General features: G+C 44.7%; 2 protein-coding genes across 2 annotated transcripts; one reads left to right on the top strand and one right to left on the bottom strand.

Annotated features, from left to right (window-relative positions):
- Nucleotides 1-1128: 1128 nt before the first annotated feature.
- DPP7 (dipeptidyl peptidase 7) lies at nt 1129-25645 on the bottom strand. Its single transcript, XM_027470661.3, has 13 exons — nt 25435-25645; nt 25043-25156; nt 22614-22753; nt 21717-21880; nt 19693-19828; nt 16717-16798; nt 15770-15936; nt 14493-14553; nt 3775-3893; nt 3507-3663; nt 3153-3217; nt 2142-2212; nt 1129-1551 (listed from the first exon to the last, which is right to left on the bottom strand). Exons 1-13 carry the CDS (start codon nt 25628-25630, stop codon nt 1416-1418), a joined length of 1608 nt encoding a protein of 535 aa, XP_027326462.2. The 5' UTR covers nt 25631-25645; the 3' UTR covers nt 1129-1415.
- LOC119713077 (kelch-like protein 13) lies at nt 4843-14715 on the top strand. The gene is made up of 4 exons (XM_038164889.2): nt 4843-7372; nt 9397-9649; nt 12262-12422; nt 13454-14715. Exons 1-4 carry the CDS (start codon nt 6338-6340, stop codon nt 13850-13852), a joined length of 1848 nt encoding a protein of 615 aa, XP_038020817.1. The 5' UTR covers nt 4843-6337; the 3' UTR covers nt 13853-14715.
- Nucleotides 25646-25676: the final 31 nt, after the last annotated feature.

The raw sequence follows: 25676 nt of genomic DNA, 5'->3' as shown, positions 1-25676 counted from the left end.
GCTTCATTGGGTTAAAAATCAGCTGTATGCCTGGGCCCAAGGAGTTGGGATGAGTGGAGTTAAATCCAGTTGGAGGCCGTCACAAGTGGTATCTCCCATGGCTCCGTATTGAAGTCAGTTCTCTTCAATATCTTTATCAATGATCTGGATGAGGGGTTTGAGTTCACCCTCAGGAAGTTTGCAATTGACACTAAACTGGGCTGTGAGTGTTGACCTACTTGAGGGCAGGAAGGCTCTGCAGAGGGATCTGGATAGGCTGGACTGATGGGCCAAGGCCAACTGTGTGAAGGTCAACTAGGCCAAGTGTCAGGTCCTGGTGGGTACAACAACCCCATGCAATGCTACAGGCTGAGGGAAGAGGGACCTGGGGGTATTGGCTAATAGCCAGTTAAATATGAGCCAGCCGTGTGCTCATATGGCCAAGAAGTCCAACAGCATCCTGGCTTGTAGCAGAAGTAGTGTGGCCAGCAGGACTAGGGAAGTGATTTTTCCTCTGTACTTGGCTCTGGTGAGGCCACACCTTGAGTACTGTGTTCAGTTTTGGGCCCCTCACTACAAGAAGGACATTGAGGTGCTGGAGCGTGTCCAAAGAAGGGCAATGAAGCTGGTGAAGGGCCTAAAGAACAAGTCTTATGAGAAGCAGCTGAGGGAGCTGGGGTTGTTTAACATGGAGAAAAGAAGGCTCAGGGGAGACCTTACCACTCTCTACAGCTACCTCAGTGGAGGTGGGGGGGTTGGTCTCTTCTCCAAAGCAACAAGTGATAGGACGAGAGGAAATAGCCTCAAGTTGCACCAGGGGAGGTTTATGTTGGATATTAGGAAAAAATTATTCACTGAAAGGATTGTGCAGCATTGGAACAGGCTGCCCAGTAAAGTTAGTTGAGTCACCGTCCCTGGAGGTATCTAAGAAACGTGTAGATGTAGAGCTTAGTAGCATGGTTTAGCGGTCGACTAGTACTAGGTTAAAGGTTGAAATTAACCTTAGGTCTTTTCCAGCCTAAATCATTCTATGATTCGATTTAATGACTGTACCTCTGCTTTTCCTCTAGTCATCCAATTTTTATGTTCTCTAATAATTTACCTTCATCCTGCCCACCATACTGTTCAGGATAGTGATGACTCCTGGGCCTTGAGGCAAGCTTTTATTCTTTCCATCATTTACAATAACTTCTCATTAGTAGGTGAACATGAAACTCTATTAACATGGTTTTGGCTTCAGTCAGTGATTTATCCTTTTGTTTTTCTTTTGATCCTTTATTAGGTGCAGGTGGGACACTTCAGGAAGGTGAATTTTCATCAGCATGGTGGAGGAGATAATACTTTCTCAAAAAGAACAACTCAGCAGGCTGTGGTCTTTTTGCAGCCTGGTAGCAAGTAGTGTCAGCCTTGCCACCTCCATGTGTGTCTTATCACAGCTACCCACTTGCTGAAGCTCCAGAGCGCTTCTCCCATCCTCTTTTCATTCTTGCAGATTTCACCCAGTCACTGATGATGCTCGCTTCTAACTTGCGTGCCTCTATGACAGATGGAGGGTCAGCTGGATTGTGTCCTCTAGAGAAAGCAGAGCAGTATGAGCTAGTTAGGGGAGAGCACTACATTTTGGCTAAGCCGTATCTTTGTCTCTTGCATAGGGAAAGCACAGCCAGGGAACTAATGGACACGAGATCATCTCTTTAGTCTCATGGTTTGTACTTCATATTTAAACCCCAGAAAACAAGTAAACATAATGCCCAACAAGCTCAGGGGAGGCTAGACAAGCACAGAGTTCTCCCTTGCGTCATTGGCTGTTGCCCTCTGCTGGAGGACTGAAGGCTGATGGTTAATGCCTGGAGACACTGGACTGCTTCATATGACTGATTGCCACAGGCCATCAAACACTCATGGCAAGCAGAACATGTTCCAAGAAAGTACGTGAGTTTAGGGATGAGTCCTGCATAACCTGTCTTCCGTGAAGGCTATAAGACCACTTGCATTAGGTTAGAAAATGACTCCAAAATTATGCCTTAACAGTCTGGTATCCAGTTTTATTTAAATAAAGTATCTCTTTGTTCTGTGGACTGTGGCTAGCTAAGACCAAACACCCATGGCAGTAGGATCTTGGCATCCAAAGGAAAGTGACCTGTCAGTTACTTCATACTTACCGGAGATCCAGGTGATGAGCACCTCCTTTAATGCTTATTACAATTAGTGAAGGACTTAGGCTGCTATTTATCTGGAATGAAAGGAACAGAGACAAACTCTCACTGAGTAACCAAGCAGAACTGGACATCAGTTCTGAAAACTGATGTGGGTAGGAGTGATGAAATGCATGGGAAGAGATTGTTGGTATAGCTGGTACTGTGTGCATGACTAACTCCTCTTGAGTCAAACCCTCTGACTCAGGTAAATTGGAGGTTTCCCATAATATGAAAACCCAGCCTAATTTAGAGAAGGCAGTTTGAAATACAAGGCTCATCCACCCTAAGGACGCTGTTCCTTTTGTAGCTGGGACTGCCAAGCCAGCCTAAAACAAGGGACCACCTGCAGTATAATCAAGAGTTCAATTAACCCAAAATCCTGTTTTGAGTCTTTTAAAAGTAGAGTTGTATCACCACTCTGAATTTTTGTTGACTCTAAACTGAAATGTTCCCAGGTTTAGATTGATGATTACAGCAACTGTCTGATCTAACAAAACATGCTGAGAAAGGAAAATTCAAGGCACATGCAGTGCTGAGACTGTCTTGAAATAGAATTGCAACAGGTTAAGGTTCATAGAATCATAGAATGGTTTGGGTTGAAAGAGACCATACAGTTCTATGCCCCAGGGACACCTCCCACCAGCCCAGGCTGCCCAAAAACGGATCCAACCTGGCCTTGAACACTTCCAGGGGTGGGGTAGACCCACAAGGTGCTGGATTTCTGACGTGTCTGCTCTACGCAGGAAGCCACTGCTACTGCTGCAATGTTCCTGGCTGTTTGGCTACTCACTACTCAAACATGTCTGTCATTAACATCCGGCGACTCCTGAATGGTTCAGCATAAAACAGCCACTTGCAGAAATTCAGATAGGCTAAAGTTGTATTGCCAGCACTGATTTGAAAGGGTGAGGTGGGCAGTGCATCACCTGGGAAGGCTGCTGTCTGTGCTTGGTAGATGGGAGTTAACCTGCTTACCCCACCTCCAGCCCATGGGTCCAAGTCTCCATTTGAAAAAATGATGTTGCTTGCACTTTTCAAGTCTGAAATTCAAAGATGACATTTGACAGGCTTCCTTTCTGCCCATTTACCCACAGGCGTTTGGCTTCTACAGCAAATAAAAACAGTAACAGAAAACACAGGACAACAGAACTTCCCACTTCCATTTCAGAGAGAGAAAAGTCTGCTCAAGCCCTTATGCTGGGCCTGGTGGCTGTGTTTTTCTGCTTGTTAGGCACTTGTTAGCTGTGCCTGTCCCTGCAGGGCTCAGCCAGGCTAAAGGAATGCAGGGAGCAAATATGAGCTACGTGATGAGCACCCAACACAACACACCTCCTCCCCAGAAGTTTGTCTGCAGCCACTGTGCTCTTGGCTTCACGCTCCATTTGCTCTGACAGTACTGTTCTCTCATGGCTTCTGTGAAGGGCATCTTGGGGAACATGTCAGTTACGTTGTTGCTGTCAAACGTTAAGTTGATCTCTGTACAGACCTGAAAGAGGTAAAAGAACTGTCATTGGAGGTAGAGGTGGAGGGTGGGGGGAGGGTGGGGAGGAATAAATGGGGCAGCTGTTGAAGCTTGCTGGTGTCTCTAACACCTTACCTGATAGTCCCAGGCCTCAGCATCCATGCCAGTGCCACAGCCTGTGGGATCAGCACAGGGCCGGTACAGTTGGTATATGTCATAACACTGTACTGAGCCAGAGGAGTTGTAAAATACCCCTGCCAGGTGGAAACACAACACAAAGCCAACTTACCATTAACTCTCTGCCCTCTCAGCCACAGCCTTTGTGAAAGTCGTGCATCCAAGACCAAGGAAAGGGTAAATACCCCTGGTAAGTGAGCAGGTAAGGAAGGAAAAGCCCTAGCAGCATATGTATCAGCTTTGGGTTATGATCACAACTTTATGCCAAAGTGTTCATAAGGTCTCGCTACCATCTATGTTCTATCCCTTTGTTATAAATGAGGTCTCAACTCAATCTGAATTTTGTAATATTTATAAAACAAATGTTTCTAAAAGGTATAAAAGGCAAGTAAACAGCGCTGGGTGTGCGGGGAGTCTACGCACCACCAACATGCACACACAAACATCAAACATTCTAAATATACAGAACATTGCTTTACATACTAAACCCGAGTACGCCTATACATATGTACAATCAGGACAGGTAACAAACAATCCTTTAAGTTCCATGGCTTAACAGTCTCCATTTTCCATTCCTTTTCTTGATTACTAACAAGTCTCCATTTTCCATTCATTTTGAACAATATGTCTTGCTTTAAGTTGTCAAGCAACTCGGTCTTCAGGCCTTCTGTATCCCGTTCCTCCCAGATTGAAGAAAAGCAGATCCATCTCCTTTTCAAGGCCACTGGGCCTGGGTCAAAAGGCACATTCAGGTCAACAGGGGGTGTAACAGCAAAAGCCTTCGATGGCTGTAGCAGCAGAGGGGCCCGTGGCGTAGCAGTCAGATCAGTACAGGAGCCTGCAGCTCCCTCACTACCTGGCAAACCACATGTTTGTGATTGTGGCTCCACATGGCTCTTCAAGGCCTCAGAGACTGCTTGCCAGGTGCCGAGCAATCCCACTGCAACCTTGTCATTTTTAGTTGCAGAGTCCCACACCTTGACTTCAGTTTGGTCCCATATTTCAGGCTCATAAACTGTCCAATTGTTAATAAGGAGAATGAGCTGTAAGGTTACCAGGACAGTCTTTGTTCCTAAGGACATGTGATTCCCCATAATGTGCAACTGCTTACCAGCGAGAGGCAGTTGTGTGCACGGGTCCGCTTCTCTCAGCTCGAGCTTCTCTCCAGCTCCAGTGTGCCTGTTTCCAGTGACTTTCTGTGCGAGCTTCTCTGAGCAGTTTGCTGAGTCTGGCCAAACCTGTCTTCATGAGGCAATCAATATGCCTGCTCCTGTCCTGGTCTCCATTCTGCCAGCCTGTTCCTCTTCACTTCTTTTTCCTGCTTCTTTACTGATGTAACTTCATCGTGTTGCCTTTTTTATCTTGAGGGCAGGCTCCCCTCTTATACCCTTCTCTCCACAGCAGTTCTTTTCAAAACAACTTTTCATTGGTCAAACAACTTTGAATGTAACAACAACAGCAAACACCCAGAAACATCCATGGCTTAATGGCTGGAGAACAAGAGAACCAGCTGGGGAACAAGAAACCAGAGACTGCATGGAGTCTCCTGAATCACCCTTCTTTGTTCCCTCTAAACTCTTTTATATTCCTGATGGCCTCGTCGTTAAGAGTCTAATGTTATCTCAACCACGGGGTTTTCCAACCCCCATGGCCACATTCCCAAATCTTCCCCTTCTTTATTAATATCAACCATTTTCTTGACACGGATTACCACACCATATGTAACACCTTGCTTCTGCTGCATCCACAGTTAGGAAGAGGCTCCCAAAAGTTTCCTGCTAGATCTGCTCATGCCAAAAGCTGAGTGAGCAGCTCACTAGTCTTTGGGAGGGCCCCAGCCTCCAATCCCTAATGCACCCAAGAGCAGGCTGTATAGAGAAAATTAGTCCCCAGCACAACAGGCTTCAAACTGAACTGGACGTATCTGCTGACACCATCCTCCTCCCCCTCCCACAAAGTATCTGTTGTGTGAATGCATCTAATTAAGCAAGAAGGCCAAGGGGGTGCATGTCACAAGATTTTGTTTGACTGTTGTTCAAAAAGGGAATGATGGCATGTGCAGGCTTGCCCTGATGAAAGCACCTGACCACAGGGTCCAGTGAAGCATAGCTGGGGAGCTACAAAGGAATGAGTTGCTTTTGTGCAGATGGGTAGTTACCAGATAGCAGGAGGAGGAATGCAGTAACGCCAGTGTCATAGCCCACAGGCAAAACCCACAAACACTGTTTCTGTGATAACTAGCACCAACAGCTCTGCTGGCAAACAACCCCACTTAGCTCTGTGAGGAATACAGCACTCAGCTCCTGCAGACGCAACCTGAAAAAGTATGATGAGGAGAGAAGTTGCTGCTGTGTCTGCATTTTGAATGGGTTGGTGGAGCAAGCAGCACAGCCTCAGCTCCCTCAAAGCATGAAACCCCTGGTTCATCTGCAGATGACTGCACAGGAGATGTACTGAGCATACAACGACGAGTCCTGGGACTGTGCTGTTCACAACGAAGTTGTTCAGCTTGCAGACCAACATGGAGAGGCTTGTGTCTGACACTTATCTGGTGAGACTCCTAGAAGGGATCAGCAGCCTTCATGCCCAGAAAGCACTGTGTGATGTAACACTGGAGGCAGAAGGGGTTTGCTTTCCAGCACACAAGATCATTTTAGCGTCAGCAAGTAATTACTGCAAGATCCTATTTGTTGGAAACTTGACAAGAGTGGGAAGCTTGGATCATAACATCCATCTGAAAGCCATCAGTGCTGCAGGGCTGAGGAATGTTCTCAACTTCATTTACTCCAACAAATTAGATCTTTCGTTACAGAATATTGAGGAGACGTTCAAAGCAGCAGAAACCCTTCTTGTTCGTGAAGTCATCAAGCTATGCTTCAAATTTCTGGAGGGCTGTTTGAACTGTGAGAACTGCATGGATGTTCTTAACATTGCTAAAAAACTTGGTCTGGCAGAGTTGAGACAGAAAGCCACGTGCTATGTGGGGCAAAATTACAAACAGATACTGGCTGATCCTCAGTGCTTGAAAGATCTTGACAGAGGAACCCTTTGTGAAATCTTAGACAGGACCAACACAGAGGGGTGCAGTGAGCTGGAACTGTTCAGAGCTGCTGTGAACTGGCTGCAGCATGACCGCACACGGCTGGAAGATGCAGCAGACATTTTAAGGCGCATAAGATTCCCTCTCATTCCTTTACAGGATCTGCAGGAATTTGTTCAGGAAATACCTTTTATGAAGCTAGATTCAGGCTGCCACAGACACCTTCAGGAGGCTCTGACTTACCAATCCCTGCTATATGCTCAGCCACTCCTGCAGACCCAATGCACAAGCCTCCGCTCCAGTTCCACCACGCTGCTTATTGCTGGTGGCAGAACCATTGACAACTGCATTTGCAGAGAGATGTGGGCTGCCGACAAGAGCTGCAGCACATGGTACAAGGTTGGGGACCTCCGTGTGCCGTTGTACAATCACTGTGTAGCCATCATCAGTGACTTCCTCTTTGTCATTGGGGGACAGTGCAAATTTGATCCCATGGGAAAGCAACCATCAAATGAGGTAAGACACGAGAAACCTTTAGACTTGGAAAAATATATAGGGAAGAGAGGGAGGGAGGGAGGGAATGTTACTCGGCTTGCTCACTGAAGGTCTCCCACTTCTACATACTAGAATTGCAGAGTATCTTGCTTTTGGAAAGGACCCACAAGAATCATTCAGTTCAAGTCCCACTTCCACATAGGACCACACTAAAATCAGACCCTGATATAAATGAGGTCTCAACTCAATCTGAATTTTGTAATATTTATAAAACAAATACTTATAAAAGGTATAAAAGCTATAAAAGGTATAAAAGGCAAGTAAACAGCGCTGGGTGTGCGGGTAGTCTACGCTCCACCAACATGCACACACAAACATCAAACATTCTAAATATACAGAACATTGCTTTACATACTAACCCGAGTATGCCTATACATACGTACAATCAGGATAGGTAACAAACAATCCTTTAAGTTCCATGGCTTAACAGTCTCCCATTTTCCATTCCTTTTCTTGATTACTAACAAGTCTCCATTTTCCATTCATTTTGAACAATATGTCTTGCTTTAAGTTGTCAAGCAACTCGGTCTTCAGGCCTTCTGTATCCCGTTCCTCCCAGATTGAAGAAAAGCAGATCCATCTCCTTTTCAAGGCCACTGGGCCTGGGTCAAAAGGCACATTCAGGTCAACAGGGGGTGTAACAGCAAAAGCCTTCGATGGCTGTAGCAGCAGAGGGGCCCGTGGCGTAGCAGTCAGATCAGTACAGGAGCCTGCAGCTCCCTCACTACCTGGCAAACCACATGTTTGTGATTGTGGCTCCACATGGCTCTTCAAGGCCTCAGAGACTGCTCGCCAGGTGCCGAGCAATCCCACTGCAACCTTGTCATTTTTAGTTGCAGAGTCCCACACCTTGACCTCAGTTTGGTCCCATATTTCAGGCTCATAAACTGTCCAATTGTTAATAAGGAGAATGAGCTGTAAGGTTACCAGGACAGTCTTTGTTCCTAAGGACATGTGATTCCCCATAATGTGCAACTGCTTACCAGCGAGAGGCAGTTGTGTGCACGGGTCCGCTTCTCTCAGCTCGAGCTTCTCTCCAGCTCCAGTGTGCCTGTTTCCAGTGACTTTCTGTGCGAGCTTCTCTGAGCAGTTTGCTGAGTCTGGCCAAACCTGTCTTCATGAGGCAATCAATATGCCTGCTCCTGTCCTGGTCTCCATTCTGCCAGCCTGTTCCTCTTCACTTCTTTTTCCTGCTTCTTTACTGATGTAACTTCATCGTGTTGCCTTTTTTATCTTGAGGGCAGGCTCCCCTCTTATACCCTTCTCTCCACAGCAGTTCTTTTCAAAACAACTTTTCATTGGTCAAACAACTTTGAATGTAACAACAACAGCAAACACCCAGAAACATCCATGGCTTAATGGCTGGAGAACAAGAGAACCAGCTGGGGAACAAGAAACCAGAGACTGCATGGAGTCTCCTGAATCACCCTTCTTTGTTCCCTCTAAACTCTTTTATATTCCTGATGGCCTCGTCGTTAAGAGTCTAATGTTATCTCAACCACAGGGTTTTCCAACCCCCATGGCCACATTCCCAAATCTCCCCCTTCTTTATTAATATCAACCATTTTCTTGACACAAATTACCACTCCATACATAACAGACCCTATATCTGAAAACATTGTCCAAATGCTTCCTGAATTCTTGGTAGCTTTGGTGCTGTAAACAGTTTCTTGGGCAGGCTGTTCCAGTGCCCAAACACCTCTTGGCGAAGAACCTTTTCCTAACACCCAGCCTGACCCTCCCCTGTTGCAGCTCTATGCTGTTCCCTTGGGTCCTGTAGCTGTTTCCAGAGAGCAGAGATCAGCACCTGGCCCTCCGCAGGGATGCCAGCTCCATCAGCAAGGTACTGCTGTTTCAGGTGTCCAGCTCTGAATGTAAACCATGCCTCAGCCCAGAGAAAATGTTTATCAGTTCTTGAAGCCACATGAGATGCAAAGCCAGGCACCTGCTTTCTGCTAACCATCTCCTGTTTGGTATATTTCTAGGTTTTCCGATTCGATCCACGCAACACTTCCTGGCTCCAGGTTGCCAGCATGCTGGAGCAGCGGACACGCTTCCATGCGGATGTACTGTCTGATCATATCTTTTCTGTGGGTGGTGGGACACTGCTGGGGACCCTCACCCGCACTGTGGAATCATACCAGCCCGCTGACAACAAGTGGGAGTTTGCAGCTCCTTTCCCTGTGCCTATTGCTGATCATGCAGGCACAGTACACAAGGGAGTCCTCTATATTTCAGGTGACAAAGCTAATCAAAATCAGCATATTCCCATATACTTTCATTGATTTTTTAGTGGCATCTGAACATCGTAGTCCAAGCCTGTACCTACACCAACACCCACAGCTTTTCCTGCTGTGTCAGCACAACCTCACTGTGTCTTGAATTGCAGGAGCCATTTTTTTTCCATGACATTAAACATGACATCATCTACTTGCAAACCACACTCCTACTTGGTTCTGACCTTGCAGTCCTGGCTAAAATCCCAAAGCTTTGCTGTCTGAAAGGTAAATGAGGGCCCTAGTGCTAGGGATGGGATTATACTCTGGTATTAATCTGAAGGGAAGATGTGGGACTAACTCCCCTGCACTATACTGTTAGTCCATATAAAAATAAGTACAGTGCAGGTTCTTACCTTCTTACCTGCAGGACCTGTACAGCTCTTATCCTCTAAGAGACCCCTTGGTCTTTACAAGGATCTTTGGTAGATGGTGCAGTATGTATGTTTAACAAGAAAGCACCATGGATTTAAACATTTCACGGAACTGCTGGAGGATCTTTAGGTTCTACAGCTACTAATTCAGACTTGAAAGATAGTCTTTAGTTTGTCCTTGGAAAAGCACTGTGGTGTTTGTTTTATTGATCTGCAGTTAAAAGTCCTGGGGTCTGCCTATCATTGCTATAGGATCCATGCTTCTTAACCCCCTTATTGCCAGCTGGGATCCCTGTGCCGATCTAGTCCACATTAATTTTTAACTGTACATTTGCAAAGACCTGCACTTACCTGCAACTATTTGTACACCTAAGGTCTGGAGAGCAGAAAAGGCAGTACAGAGGCTGTCTTAAAGCAACACACACTCCACTGACAGCAGAACACTTCTTGTACTGGCTGTGCAGATGACCAAAAAGGAAGGATACTGGTTCAGCCAGAGGAAAAGCTGAGGCTCAGGTACAAGTCCCTGCTTTGGCTCAGTTGACCCATGGTACCACAGAAAGCTCATTTAACTGCTGTTTGTCTTGATTCCTACTGGACAGCAAGGACAAAATTGCCTCCTAGCTTCACAGAGCTTCAAACATGCTGTAGTGATCTAGGCTGGATAACACTATTCCAGAAGTACCCCTTATGTAAAAGACCTGACCTGTCTATAACATTAATTTCCCTCTAAAATCAGTGGTGTAACTGCAAATTTGATTTACCCTGCCCAAGCAAACTCAGAAATTAAGTGTTACTTTAATAAAAGATGTAAAAATAAGTTCCATGCAGACAAAGTGCCTATGTTGTCCTGGTTTTGGCTGGGACAAAAGTTAATTTAACCAAAGCTAATTTTCTTCATAGAAAAGAGAAGGTGCTGTGTTTTGAGTTTTTGATGAAAATAGCAGTGATAGCACATCAATGTATTCAGTTGTTGCTGAGCAGTGTTTACAGAGTCAAGACTTTTCTATTTCTTGTGCTGCCCTGCCAGTGAGGAGGCTGCATGAGAGCTGGGAGGGGACATAGCCAGTACAGTTGGCCTAAAATGGCCAAAGCAATATTATATTCCATACCATAGAATGTCATGCTCAACAATAAAACTGGGGGGATGGGGAAGGAGGAAGGGGGGACATGGGGAGTTGTGGCATTTGTCTTCTCAAGAAACCGTTATATGTGATGGTATTGCTTTCCTGGAAATTACTGAACATCTGCTTGCTGATGGGAAATAGCAAAAAAAAACCATATTTTGCTTTGCTTGCATGCACAGCTTTTGCTTTACCTAGTATACTATCTTTATCTCAACCCACAAGTTTTTCTAACTTTTACCTTTCTGATTCTCACCCCAGCGCACTGTTGTTGAGTAATAAGTGGCTGTGTGGAGCTCAGCAGCCTAATGGGGTTACAGCACAATGCATACAGAGAAAGCATCAAAGCCCCAGGAAGCTGGGCATACGCCCAGCCAGAAGTATCACCTTCATTTTTTGCAAAGCCTCTCTGCAGGTTGGAATTCAACAGGCAGAAAGTTAAAAGTATTTACCCTTCCAATAGCAGCACTTTTGACCTGTAAGGAGCTTTTTATGTCAGCCCTGAAATACACAAATGAGTGCCTAAAAGAGAAAGTTGATGATAGCAATGGCAGATTGGCTCTGAACTTTGAATCTTTGTCAGTAGTTCAAAGAACTTCAAGTGTTTTTCTTTTAAAAAACTATTTGGTGACTCTGTGTGCTGGAAGCAGATTCTGTAACTAAAGCCGTTTTTGCTTCCTGGTTGCACCGGAAATACCCCAAGAGCTGATACAAAACTCATTTGTGAATAACTATCTGTAGAAACAGTTGGAACTATTTTTTAAAAATAATATCTAAGAAGCTCACATTTTAAATTTCATACCATGTCAGCTCTGCTGATGTTTGCAGAATGTTTTCTGGATGTTTGGGTAGTGAGGCACTGTAACAGGTTGCCCAGAGAGGTTGTGGATGCCCCATCCCTGGAGGTGTTCAAGACCAGATTGCATAGAGCCTTATCCAACCTGATCTAGTGGGATGCATCCCTGCCCATGGCAGGGGTTTGAAGCTATATGATCTTTAAGGTCCCTTCCAACCCAAGCTATTCTACAATTCTGAGACTGACAGATGGATTTTCAAGATTTCTGCTCTTCTTCTAGGGGGCTTCTCAGCAGGTAAAACCTTACGAGACACTTACAGCTACCTCCCCCACCTCCAACGTTGGACTAGCAACTCTGCCATGACCTTTACCCGCTGTGATCATGGGATGGCTACAGTAAAAGACAGAATCTTTTGCATTGGAGGAAGGACACTAAAAGGAGTAAGTTCATTTGTTCTTGTAACACCAATTCTCTTCCAAAATGGAGTCTCTGTACTGCTAGGCCCTGACTACATTATTTTATCCAGATGACCAACAACTTTATTATTTTTGTTCTCTTAGTGAACTTGTGTAGCTGCAAGTTAGGCCAGTAAGCTTATGCAAGCATACCTGCCCAAAATCATGCCCACTAAAAGCTGCCTTGTCATATCCTGTTTGCCAGGGTACAAAGGCTGTTTAAAGCTCTATTTTACATAGAGAAAACATACAGTGTAGCTGCAGCCTAATGCAGGAAAACCTAAGGGTAAAATTGCTCATGTACCTGCCCCAAATATGTTGATTTTCCTTGTTTGTGCTGAGAGGGTATGAAACACTGGCAAATAGAAGAGGAATGAATTGCAGTGAAGACACCAGCCTAGATTTTAGGAGACGTAAGTTCATATCCTGGAATGGATCATTCAAATCATTCAAAGATCATTCAGCAATTCCTATTTGAAAGCAAAGATTCAGGATCCCATGCCCAATTTTGGCATGGCCAGTGCTGTTTCTTTCAAAGGAATGAATGTGCCTTTGAGTACTTAATTGCTTACTGAGGAAGTGATAGAAATCTGTAAAGAGAAACTGCACATCAGATCTGACATCAAATTCCTCCAGATGACACAAACTCAGTTATCATCTAGAATTCAGTGCACTGTAGCTCTCTTCCCATGAGGTCCTCCATAATGTGTTAAGTCTACGTAGACCAGGAAGGACTTAGGCTAAACCAATTCCAGTATGTTCCTGTGGCTCATTCCTCCCATTTTCCAAGAACAAGCATATTTTAAAGCAGTTCTTGAATGGCATTATTTTATTTTATTCAGCTTCTTTTAATGCTTTGATTTCTAAATTAAGACTGAAGATGTGGCACCTTGAGCTCCGCTATATTCAAACACATGTCAAGATTTCCTCTACCATGAGCCAAACAAGCCTGATGTGACATTGATACCTGCTTGAGGTGTAATATGATGGATCAGTGTTGGTCTGGTTCTTTGCAGGTGGAGGAATGGATTCACATTGATGCAACAGAGTACTATTGTCCTGTAAATGATCAGTGGACAACGCTGACACTATCCCCATTCAGCGGCTGCCAATTCAGTATCACAGCCTGTGAGTCTATGCTCTACCTCACAGGAGGTGGGTCACTACACGACATGCAAAAAGAAGACAGTGTTTTCATGTATGACATAGAGGGGCAGGTATGGAAGAAAGCCGGTTCCCTGCCTAAAGCTCTGGTTGATCATGCCTCTTGCATGATTAAGTTGTCCCAAGTGAATGCAACTGGTGAGCCAGGGAGAGGCACAAAGTGCTCCCTCACCAGCAGGAGGGAGAAATGTACTCCCAGCTTGTTCATCACAAAGAAAAAAAAGTCCCACTCTTCCTCTGAAGAGAAGTAGGATGTGAATAGGTCGAGCTGATCTGACAGTGTTTGCCAAGAGGTTAGTGCTTTAGCAACACTTCTAGTTCTCTAGCCAAACATTTTCAGCTGTGATTTAGAATTGACACTTTATATTGCTGGCTGACAATTTATGTACTCACAGAGATAAGCATATACCATGCATTCACAATTGTCTTGACACTCAGTTAAGATTGTAGGGCATTATGATGGCAACCTTGTCCTCAACTAGCAGACCAGAGAACTTCCTTCAGTGAACATGCACTGAATCTGTGACTGCTTGAGCCAGAGTATGGGTAAACATTTAGAAAAGAACCAAGTACCTTAGAAGTCACATTTCATCGAAAGTCAACAGCATGCAATATTTTTGCAGCAAGGGCCACAATGGCTGAAAAATTTTACAAGGATAAGTTTGAAAAGGTGAGAGAATGAACCTGCCATCATGCATTCCAATGGATGAAACCAATACAGCACAAACCATCCCACTGGAAAATCAGAGTTGTACCAGCTCCCACAATACATAAACCACATAATGATAAGACAGCTCTACTTACAGGTTGTACTGGGGGTAAAACCACCACACAGGTGCTTCTAGAAAATAGGATTTTAAATGAAAGACCAATCTGATAAGATTAACTCACCAACAAGAGCTGCCAGGCCTTGAATTGGGTCTGTCTGGGCAAGAATTTGTTCACAGCCAACCTGGATGAGACACATTACAGGCAAATTGCAGGCATGACAGGTAACAGTCTATGCCACAGAAGGGATAAACAGGAAGATTTGTCTAAAGTATCACTTGCATATTTGATTGCAACATCTTTTTGGTGTTTTTTCCTCTCTCTAGCAACAAAATACATACAAACAGTGAGAAAGAACTAAGACAGCCTGTTTCTTTTCCAAGGTAAGCATCCACAGCTATGTGGAGGACACTTACAAGGAACAGTTCTTCCTCCTGCAATCAGAATATTTTAATGCCCTTCTCAAAGGAGGTTAGAATAATATTTCCATTTTACAGATCATTAAACAGAACCTAGAAGGGAGCTGGATGGCCAGTGGAGCCAGAGACAGCAACTCCTGGATCCCTGTAATACATGGCCTGTAGCACCTCTTGCACAGTGTGCATTTTGCTCCAGGTAGGATTTACACCACAAATGTCAGCTGCTGTCTTAGCCACAAGGCCAGAAGGATGTACAGTTCCATAAGCCTGGTGTACAGGAGTGCAGCAGAGAACAGAAGCACAAGGCTGACAGCAAAGCAGAAGTCAAGAGCTGCAATAGCGACAGGTGATCTGGGACCTTTTTCAGGCCCCAGTTGCTGTCTAAGAAGTGTTTGTAACCCTCTGAGAACCAGGCTCTTTTCCCACACTTGGCCATCTCCTACTCTTAAAAGTTTTTGGGTTTTCTAGTCTCCATAGCAGCAGGCATTTCTCCTCATTGTACTCTGAGGTGTAGCATTTTGCCAGATGATACTTTAAAAAGGAACCCGATTTTTAGAACTCCAACCTACCCACCAAGAAAAATATGTCTATGAAAGTGTTTCAAGGCAGGCTACCACAAAACTACATTTTTTGAAATGCTGTATATTTTAGCAATCAAAAACTGAAGTCAACAAGCTTGCACAGGCCATGTTGTCTAAAGTAAACACAGAGAATGGCAGGTATGGCTCCAGCAAGCCCTCCCTGACACTCCTAATAGCAATGCATTTCAAACACAACAGCCACCATCTCAGAGGGGCTTAAAACATGTAGATTTATCATCACAGTGGAAGTGCTATAACCCACCACTACCTCTCCCTGTCACCACCACCCGGTGATGTGTACCTGACTGCACCCCATGCTGTGCAGCCCTGTACTCAGGTCATCGAGGTGTATGTCCCTCCCTTCAGAAAGTGTAATTCTCACCTGTGTCCTGGTACTCACCTTCACTGGATTAGCAGGGAGGTGACCCATGAAATCAGTTTTGTAAGGGTAGTCCATCATGGCCATCATGGTGAAGGCATTTCTAGCAAAACCAAAAAGCTGGTAAACATCCTCCTTGTTAGAAATCTTATTGCATGTAGCCATTTTCCTGCTGATTTCATCATAAGCTACAGAATAAAAGCAAATGAAAGGCATGAACTTTAACAGAGTAAACCAATACCAGGCTGCAGCATCTTGTTTCACTCAAGGATAATGAGATATGTAACACATAGTTGAGGTTTCCAGCAGGAAGGATATGTTACATCTAAATTTACACAAACACAGATGTTCAGGCAAAGCCTTCCTGTGTGGCTTCACTGGCTTGAAGCCTGCATCTCCCCCTCATGAGACACAGAAACCGTCCTGGGGAACATCGGTGGAAGCAGCACCCTCTGAGACAGAACAGTTGAGGCTGATGCAGTGAAAAGAGCAGTAAGTACAAGGCTGTCCTCCCCAGCACCCTGTGTGGCAACGTCCCCCTTGCTCCCTCAGGCTCTGCTGCCTCCCACCTGCTGTGCCCTTCAGAGCCAAGCAGGACGGTCTCATCAATCAGGCTCTTGTGCAGGAGAACAGATATCCAAGCACAGATATTACCAGCATCAAATACAAGGTGTTTTTGAACACTCTTTTTTTTTTTTTTCCTGCAGAAAAGACTGTTTAATTAACACAGTGCAATCCTCCATATAGATATTTGCATTTTAGTGTCCATTACTAATTATAATACTGATTGAAACTGTTTGTGAAATCAAAAATCAATCATGCAAGCAGGAAGGTCAGGCAGACATTTGCATTGATTTAGCTGGAACCCAGTTAAGGCCTAACCAAAAACCTGACAGAGTCAACTTTTTGCCCCCATCCCAGAGTCTACCTACCCCTGGGAAACAGTCTGTGGGGCCATTTGTTCTTACCTCCACTCAGGCACAGATTCTTAATCTGATGGAAGGCTTTGCGTACAGCTGTGACACAGTCTGGTCCAGACTTCTGGAAGTCCTGAAAGGACAGAAAACAACAGGATTACAGTTGTACAGAGGAGATATATGCAGAGCACATTCACAACTCACAGCACATTCACAACTGAAACAAACTCAGAGCTATCAACTGAACAGGGGTTCCGAGAAGAAATTATGCTGCACAGGGAAGCTGCCAGAAGTACCAGGAGATGACAGAAGTTACTTGCCCACTATGGCCAGAATCGCATCTGCATCTCCAGAAGCAATGACGGTTGTGCTTCTGCTTTAAGCTCCAGACAATCAGAATGTGCCACCACAAACTAACAGCCTGCACAGCTCAGACCAAGCAGTAATTGTTTCACCAGGTCACTACTGGGACTAGCCTTTCGACAAAAAAATTAGCACTTTGTGGAGCCATTAGACTGAACATGAAACAATGAGAGTAGACATGTGCCTTGACCAGGACATGGGAACAGGTACCAGACTATTAGGGCCAAGAGCTGTTTTTTATTTTTAAAACATATAGTAGAGGCCTCCTACTGTACTTTGTCTGTAAGAAGGAGCCACACAGGGCTGTGCACTGGATTGCGAAACCAAGACCTGCTTTTCTTCTTAAGCCTGCCAGTGACCTACCAGATGACCAAGAAGGCCAAGTCTTCTTTTCTCAGGAAAAGCACTACTGATCCTCTTGAAAAAGCACTGTAAAGTATGCTTGAAGAGCTGTGGCTGGTTATGCTATTGGAACAAGTTGTTTCTGCCACTGAAGGCTCTAGCAACCTAAACTGTTTCTCTTCTGTCAGCTTGTAAGGCAGTTTGAGATCTGCCCACAACCAGTACTTTGTAATAGTAAGTAGTAGGGCTCTTTTAAGGTCTCTTCATCATGTGAGAACCACTAGCTAAGCGTTTTTCTTACAAAGACACAGCCTCAACTAGAAACAGATATGGGATATTCCTTTGACTCCTCTCTGTGCCTTTTTGTCTGAAAGTTCAAGAAATCACTTTGGGATTTTCCATGGTTTAAATCTCCTTCTGTGTGTGCTTATTGTCAACTAATGGCTCTAGACTGTAGCATGCAGATTAGTCAGTCTAGGATGGAAGAGTAAGTCTGTTCTGGCTGCAGTGACCACTGAGGTCCCTGAGAGGCTAATGCCGAACTGCTGCAGTGTGCTGCCTGACACATAAGGAACCACTGCCGCTTTCGCTTTTCCCCAGTAGACCGTTATGGACATAGAAACAAGTCAGCTGAGCTGTTGCAGAGGCAGGAGGCATTACAGACATTCCAAGAAAAGCTGTTCCAACTTGGCAATCAAAGCTTTCAGGCTGCCAGCTTTACTTTTTTGAATTATACCTAATTCAGAAGTCTAAACCAATCTGAAGTTGATAGCTTGGCCAGCCCCTGCAGCAGTAAACTTACAGGAAGCATGTGTGTTGCTGTGCATGTATTCTTCACACTAGGGCTTTCTGTCTGGCTGCAGGGATGGCAGTTAGTGTACATATAAACCTAGTCTTATGCAAATACCATACACAGAATAAACTTTCTGACCTTTGCTCACTTCCCCTGTGAGCTGTAGGCTCATGAAATGTGCCAGAAATGCTCATTAAAAGTAATAGAGAAAGCTGCTTTGAGAGAACATACTCTGACTCAGAAGCAGAAAGCTGAAGAGAGAGCTCCCACAATGATTCACAGAAGGTTTGTGCCTTGATTAGTATTAACAGCTCTCAGAGACATTTGTTTACTGAGCAGGGCAGCTGAGTTCAGCCTTCAGATGCACAGGGTTGCTGTTATGCAGACATGCTGAAGGTGGAAGGAATTACTTTGAAAACAACTCAAAGTGCTTGCTTAGTATCTGAGTTAGTTTTTTTTTTCTTTTTTTTTTTTTTTTTCCCCTCACATGAAAAGGTCAAAGCCCTGTTTTCAGGGGTGTGTAATGACTCACAGCACATTCACAACTGAAACAAGTCAGAGCTATCATCTGAACAGGGGTTCTGAGAAGGAATTCACTTCATCCAGAGAAGAATTCCCAGTATTGAGCATGTTAGACTATTGAGTGATACCATATATTCAAAATGTATAATTTTAAGACAAGATGTCTTTTGTTCACTTATATACTTAAAGTTTCAAATGCTATTGAGTTTATTTTCACAACAGTCTTCTTTATGCTTACCAGTAATACTGTCTGCGCTGTAAGTCTCTGCATTAAAATAAGGTTTTATATACATGTAACAAGAGCAAAAGGACCACATCATACACAGGTAGTTCACACAAAGCCACATGTGTCACCCAGATCTAAAAAATCATACTAAAGAGGCAAAACAGCCACCATCACAAGCTTTCAGTACTACCAGCTAGTACATTTCTTTCCATGTAAACTAAATGCAAGTCAGTTCTCAACAATACTCCCACAGATACTTTCATTTATTCTGATGTTCTTAGGATGTGAAAGCCACATTTAAATTTTGGTTTTCAGTGAATCCAGGACACCATGCACGTTTTTATTTAGTGAAATATTCAAGTTCTTCATTGAAATACAACCATTTTGAGACTAAGGATCTACAGTGAATCATAAATATCAATGCAAAAACATTTTGAAAGAGGATTTGAACAATTAATTATCCATTTTTTTTCAGCCAGGTATAAAAGAAAACTTTCAGCCTGTAATTTGTACAACTCACTAGAAATGGAAAAGTGAATTCTTAGTGGTACTAAACATCATGGAACTGTTTTGTGTTGCTTACAAGAGCAGCATCTTTGAGCCCTGAGCTGCCCCGGCCACAGCAACACTCAAGACTATTTGCAGCTGCTGCTTTTCCTTGCAGATCTGTCTAGCAATGATGCTGCAAAAATAGCTGTCTGTTTAAAGACATGGAAAAGAAAAAAAATCCTGCCTTCTTAAAGAAAGAAGAAAAATGTTCTTGCAAAGAGCTACTACTTACTGCTGTTACATCTCTGAAGAACTGAGTGGGGTCTCCAAGCCCAGCCACAGACAACAGAGGAGCACTAGCAGCTAATGCTCCAGCTACAATGTTCGGGTACTTCATCCTCATGTAAGCGCTCAGCATTCCTCCATAGCTGGCACAGGACAGAGAAGAGTTATTTCCTTTAACAGACAGATTATAACATACTAACTTGAAAGTTCAGGCCAGCAGGCACAAGCTCACTGAACTCAAAACAACAAAATGTTTATGCAAATCTAGGTGTCATCCTTATGTAAAAATACCGAGTTATAGTTAATGAGCTGTACACAGCACGTTCTACTGACTTTTCCCCAGACCCTGAAGTCAACTCTTATGGGAATACACTAGCCCAATTGGATTCTGCAGACAAATAAAAATGCTGCCTTTATCTAACTCTGCCCCATCCTGACCATGTCTTGATGATTTCAGTGCAGAACCAACTGGGGCTCAAGTCAAGCTGTCATTACCTAATGGGTGAAGGAGACAACATTTTGCATATAGGATTATAAAGACTGTCTAAAGAGCTAACAAGCAAAGGGTGTCCCTGGACACTACAGAATATTCAGCTCCCTCTACTGCTGGGAAGTGGGACGCAGTCATCTTGGGCAACCCAAATGACAGCTTCATGAATTATCAGCAAAGGCCTAGGGAATGGGAGACATTAACAAATACCACATCAAAACTCAAAGCTGACTTGACAGCTTCAGTGACAGGGCCACAGTTCTGCAGATATATCTGGGATTGCTAGATAAACCCAATGCCACAAAAGTTATTCAGATGCAAATTTTTTTGAGTTACTCTGAGGTCATTCCTTGGGCTGATAAATGACAACCCTAACACAGAGATAACTACACCTTGTCTGACTCCAACCTCTTCACTCACAGCTCAGAAGTATTCAGGTCCCACATCACCCACATGTAAAGCCATATACTTTTCTCTAACTCTGGTCTTGGAAACAGAAAAAAGAAATTGACACAAGAAAATTCAGTTCTACTGGATAGCTTGGCAAAACTGTAAGCAACTTAAGGTTGTTGTTCCCCCCTCCCCCTTGCCCCCTCTTCCCTCCCCCCCCCCCCCCCCCCCAAGAAACATGTTGCTCCAGTACTGCTATATTTCAGTATTCTTCAGATAGGTTTAGTGCTGTTTAGAGCTGCTGCATGTTTAACTCCGATTTACAAACAAACAGCTGTAGTCTAATAGTTAGCAGGTCTCACTGAATCCCACCTCCCCACCCCAGGACTGTCCTGGCCCTTTTTACACTAGCTACTGTCCTGGTAGACATGGTACAAACACCACTGTGATCAACAACCCAGTCAGCACTACAGTGAGCTGCAGTGTAATGATAATCACCTGATCAAATGCTTTTTAGCTCACTGCAATGTCTGAGAAGCCCTGTACTCATTGGAAACCTTTTAAAGAGAAGCACCTCTCTGACTGACTGTAGAAAGCCATTCAAGAGACAGGGACATGATATCAACACAGCTCTGAAGTGCAGCTGAGCAAGCATTTTGAGGAAGGATGTCTGTTGGAAGCCAGGACTAAACAAGCAGCAGATTACAGAGCAGAATTATAAAAGATCCTACAATGAAAATGGCTAGATACTGATAAGGAGGCTGTGTTTAATAAAAAGCTGGAGGGCCTCAAGAAAGAATATTTTACCAATTATTGATTTTCAGCATTTTTCATGTAAAATCATGTGATTCTGCAGGAGGAACTTATCTTCCGCAGTTCTGGCTGACTTGTACATTAAAGATGTCTAGATACATCCAGTCTCCAAAACAAACATTCCCAAAGGCAACCACAAGTCAAGACTAATTCTTAATGGGAGAGCTGCCTGGGTCCTGGAGATAAGCTCTCAAGGAGCTCAGGCACGTATGCTGTCTATAGAATAGCTTAGAGCTTTGCCTCTAAAGCTTGCTGGAGAGCTAAATGGAACTATAAGAACACCACAACTGTGTCTAGGAAAGGATGCAGAGAAGGGAAGAACCACACACAACCTTTACCTGCCTCCAAAAGCAATGACAGGGCAGTCTGCAGCACCATACTGCTGCTTAAGCTCAGTAATTAGCACTGCGTAGTCAGCAAGGGCTTGTTCCACAGTAAGCAGACCAGTCCTCTTCAGCTGTATTGAGTCATGTCCAAATGGAAGAGACTTGCCATAGTACCTCTGAAAGCAAGGAGATATGCTGCAAAAATGTTGGTGTCAAAGCCTGGGCCTTCCCTGTTCTTCATGATAGGAATGGGACAAGTGTGCACAAATGGGAAGTGATAACAGAGCACACACCATCCCCTTAACTTGTTCTTAACTGAGCAAATGTTCAGATTCTCCAGAATCTGCTTATATCAGATAAATAGAGACCTTCAGGATATGTCCCATAAAGGATGGGAAAGTTCAGGACAAGCTACTTCAGTGGGTGCCAAGTAGAGCCTTGACATGTCTCTCTCATGAAATCCCCAACTAGAAAAGGGAACAGTGTATAATCTCTTCATGCATAGGTTGGAGAATAATAGATTTGTTAGGGTGGTGTACCTAGGAACAGGATGGTTTGGGACTTCAGAGGCTAGAAAGGAAAACATTACCTTAACAAAAGAACTCTCCAGTCCAGTGTGGAGTTCAAGATCAGTATAAACTATTTACAACAGCACTGATCTAAATCAAATATGCCATAGGATAAGTTTTACTGAAACAGTAGTCTCTATCCTGGATTGGTGGTAGGCATAATAAAAAAAATATCAGAGGCTGTGGTTAAATAATGAAGAGCTACTACTATGACAAGAAAGCCTGCAGCAGGTCTACCTCTGCTTTGTGGCAAGAGATATTATTTTTCTGGACCTGGAGAAAGATGAATTTGGTAATACTAACACAACTCTATAATATGCATAATGACTAAAATACTCACATGCTCAGCAAATATCACAAGTGCTTCCTGTTCCTCTGCTAATTCAAATATGAAGTCGGAGTTCTGAGCAAAAGTCCAGATATCACCTTCATTGCCAGTATAGAGAAAGACTGGTCCAAATCCTTTGTTCCAGAACTTTACTGAGTGAGGTAATTGACAGAAGACATAAAACAAAAACAAACAAAACTGTCAGAGCATGAAATGTCTGGTTTTGGTGACTTTGGACAGGAGCTTAATGAGGAAGAACTATTTGAACAGGCTGATCCCTGAGACCTGTGTTGGGGAATATAGATGATAGAAAGGCCAGGCTACAGAAATCTGTCATTTGAGCAGGGTTCAGTAAGAGCTTCCATGAGATCACTATATGGCCTGGAACTTTTACTTCTGCCTAAAACTCCTGAAAATCTCAGATCTACAAGGAATTTGCAAACAGCTGCCCCCAAAAGAGTGATTTCCCATTTATATACCCATTTCAACCCAAATTGTCCCAAAACACTCGTACAGATTACTTTTCCTACAAAATGAACATTGAGGAATTGCCTGCCTCTTTCTACTGCTTTTATTGTGATGTACAACCCAGAGCCAAGCTGTAAATAACATTTGTTTTATCTTCTGATCTGTCTATAACTGATGGCAAATTGAGACTACCAGGAGAAGCTGACTGATGATGCCAATACTTGCTTGTGTAACACATGGCTGCTTTAGTGCTGACTTTGTCAAACGTTTGATTTTAGCTTACTCTTAAATTGTACAGGAGTCAAGGGGGGTGGGGGGGAGAATAAATAGCTTTCTTCAACAAGACTTCAGACTGTCAGTTAAGCATTACATTTATCACCTAAAGGGAACCTCCAACAGAGGTCATGCTATGGATGCAACTGCAGCATGTCAGGCAAGGCTGTTACTGTTAACAAATATTCTCAATGCAGACCTGCCAGAGCAAGTATTGGCTTGGAAACAGGCCTGAAATACGTCATTAGTGAAATTCTTCATCTTTGTTAACAAAAAGGCTGATTCTTTTTGTGTTGCATCTGTTTTGGGTATCAGGTAGGACACTGAAGTGCTCTATTTACTCTGGCATTTCTTCTCATATGCTTCATGGCTTCTGTAGCAAACAGCTGTGCACAAGAGCCAAAAACACAGACAGGTTGCTTAAACATATCTATTTACAGATTTAAATCCTGGGGCAACTGCCAGCTAACCTCAAGACAGTCAGATGCCTGGTTGTGAAATAGTCTCCTTGAATTTCTCACTGATAATCCAAAGACTTGTATTGCACAAGAAGCAGAAAGAGGGAAAAGAAACTACTCAACATGTTTTGTTTCTCACAGATAAATTTAGCTCTAAATTTACAGACTTTGCCCTGGCAAGTCATGCAGATAAAACATAACACCTTAAAAATCAACTTTTGCAATGCTTTAGACCAGGTGATCCCTAAGTTCTGCTGAAAAGCGGTCATTTTATTTGTGAAATTTCAGTCCTGGGTATGCCATCAAAATTCACTAATGTTCTGATCTTTGTGCCAAAGTGATCCCTGAGCTCATGCTTGGTATAATACATATAACAAGATGACAGTGATGAACAAGCTGCAGAGTAACAGATAATGAGAAGGCAATAATGTGTCTAACAGGCTCCAGGCACAGGCCTGTAGGCCTCAGATGACAGTGTGTGAGCGCTAGGACTGGGCAGCGCTACCCAGAGGTAGGTAGCACTCTGGGCTGATGCTAATTGCAGCGCCACACTTGCTGTCTCACTGCAAATCTCCCTGATAACTCCAAGCACACAGTACTCAAAAACATCTGACACTAGTTATTGAAATTATGATGAAAATGAAAGCACATTGCTTGGAAAAGCCTCCTCTCTCGCACTTCTTGTCACTCAGAAGATAACTCATTATTTAGCTAGAAAGACAGACACTGCAGGCTCCTTGTACTCTTTGTTCAGCATGCCTTAAGCTATCTAAAGCTGTTGGGTTGTCAATAATGTGAAACACAGGCCCAGGAGACATCTTTCTTGGAGTTGTCTTCAGGTGTAAGAATCACCAGTACTGACTGCAACATTTGGGTCACTGTTTTTCCTGATGCACTGAAGTTGCACTTGTAAGAAGATACTGTGTCTAACTGAAAATACACATGCACAGGGCAAGCCCAGTTCAAACCTACCACTGCCATTTTTTCTTACCTGCTCACATTGCTAAGAGGCCAATCTCCACATCTGCACCACACATCTCATTACCAGAATGAGGAACTGAAGGGGACGAGAGGAGAGGCTAAGCAAAGTGGGTCGTTATGGGCTGGTGCTCGGATCAGGCCTACTCCTGGCAGATCAGCACAGCTCTCTGAGAGGCTCTGTCCCTGTGCACGAGTGGCAAGCCTTTGGAAAGCTCGATTGCTGCCACAGGCCGCAGTGCACCCCCGGGGCCCAGGACCCACCTGAGACCAGGTACCGCTGCGGGAAGGTCCCGTTGCTACAGGTCTCGAAGCTGAAGTGGTCCCGCACCTGCTGGAAGAACCGCTCCTCCAGGCCAGGCCCCACTGGCCGGGCAGCTGGAGGAAAGGACCATCAGTGCAGGGCTGACCGACGACGGCCGCCACCCCCTGGCCGCCACCGCGGCGCGGCGTGGCCAGACCCGGCCCGGCCCAGCCCGGCTGGCGGGAGGGTGCCGGCCTGTCCGTATCCGTCTGGGGCAGGGGAGCCCAGAGCGCCCAGCCGGTGAGGCCCGGGCCGACTGGGGGCTCTCGCCCGGAGGGGACGGACCCGGGCGGGCTCGCAGCACAGCACGGGGCGCAAGGAAGCGGAGCAAGGGCCCGCCTCGGGCACCCACCGGGCGCGCTGTGGGCCGGCAGCAGCAGCGGGAAGAGGCAGAAGAGCAGCAGCAGCGGTGGGTGCGTTCCCATGGCAACCTCCCGCTCGCGCCTCCGCTCCGCGAGCACCGACCCGACCGCCGGCGCTGGGCAAAGAATCCCGCGGCCCGCGGTGTCCCGTGATAACGCCCCCTCACGTGACCACACGGCCGCCATATCTACCGAGGCACCGCCGTGTTTGGGGGCGTTCCGTCAGCTGCTG

Source organism: Anas platyrhynchos, chromosome 18, assembly GCF_047663525.1.
Source record: "Anas platyrhynchos isolate ZD024472 breed Pekin duck chromosome 18, IASCAAS_PekinDuck_T2T, whole genome shotgun sequence".
NCBI lineage: Eukaryota > Metazoa > Chordata > Aves > Anseriformes > Anatidae > Anas > Anas platyrhynchos.
Note: the sequence above shows the minus strand (reverse complement) of the source record. Positions and strands in the feature narration are given on the sequence as shown.

What these genes read in the sequence shown, in the direction of transcription:
- LOC119713077 (XM_038164889.2), top strand. Translation starts at nt 6,338, where the DNA reads ATGGAGAGGCTTGTGTCTGACACTTATCTGGTGAGACTCCTAGAAGGG. An exon ending in GAAAGCAACCATCAAATGAG is followed by an intron (nt 7,373 to 9,396) that starts GTAAGACACGAG and finishes GTATATTTCTAG; the next exon opens with GTTTTCCGATTCGATCCACG. An exon ending in GGGAGTCCTCTATATTTCAG is followed by an intron (nt 9,650 to 12,261) that starts GTGACAAAGCTA and finishes CTCTTCTTCTAG; the next exon opens with GGGGCTTCTCAGCAGGTAAA.
- DPP7 (XM_027470661.3), bottom strand. Translation starts at nt 25,630, where the DNA reads ATGGCGGCCGTGTGGTCACGTGAGGGGGCGTTATCACGGGACACCGCG. An exon ending in GCCGGCCCACAGCGCGCCCG is followed by an intron (nt 25,157 to 25,434) that starts GTGGGTGCCCGA and finishes CCTTTCCTCCAG; the next exon opens with CTGCCCGGCCAGTGGGGCCT. An exon ending in CTGAGGCCTGGGACTATCAG is followed by an intron (nt 3,664 to 3,774) that starts GTAAGGTGTTAG and finishes TACCTCTTTCAG; the next exon opens with GTCTGTACAGAGATCAACTT.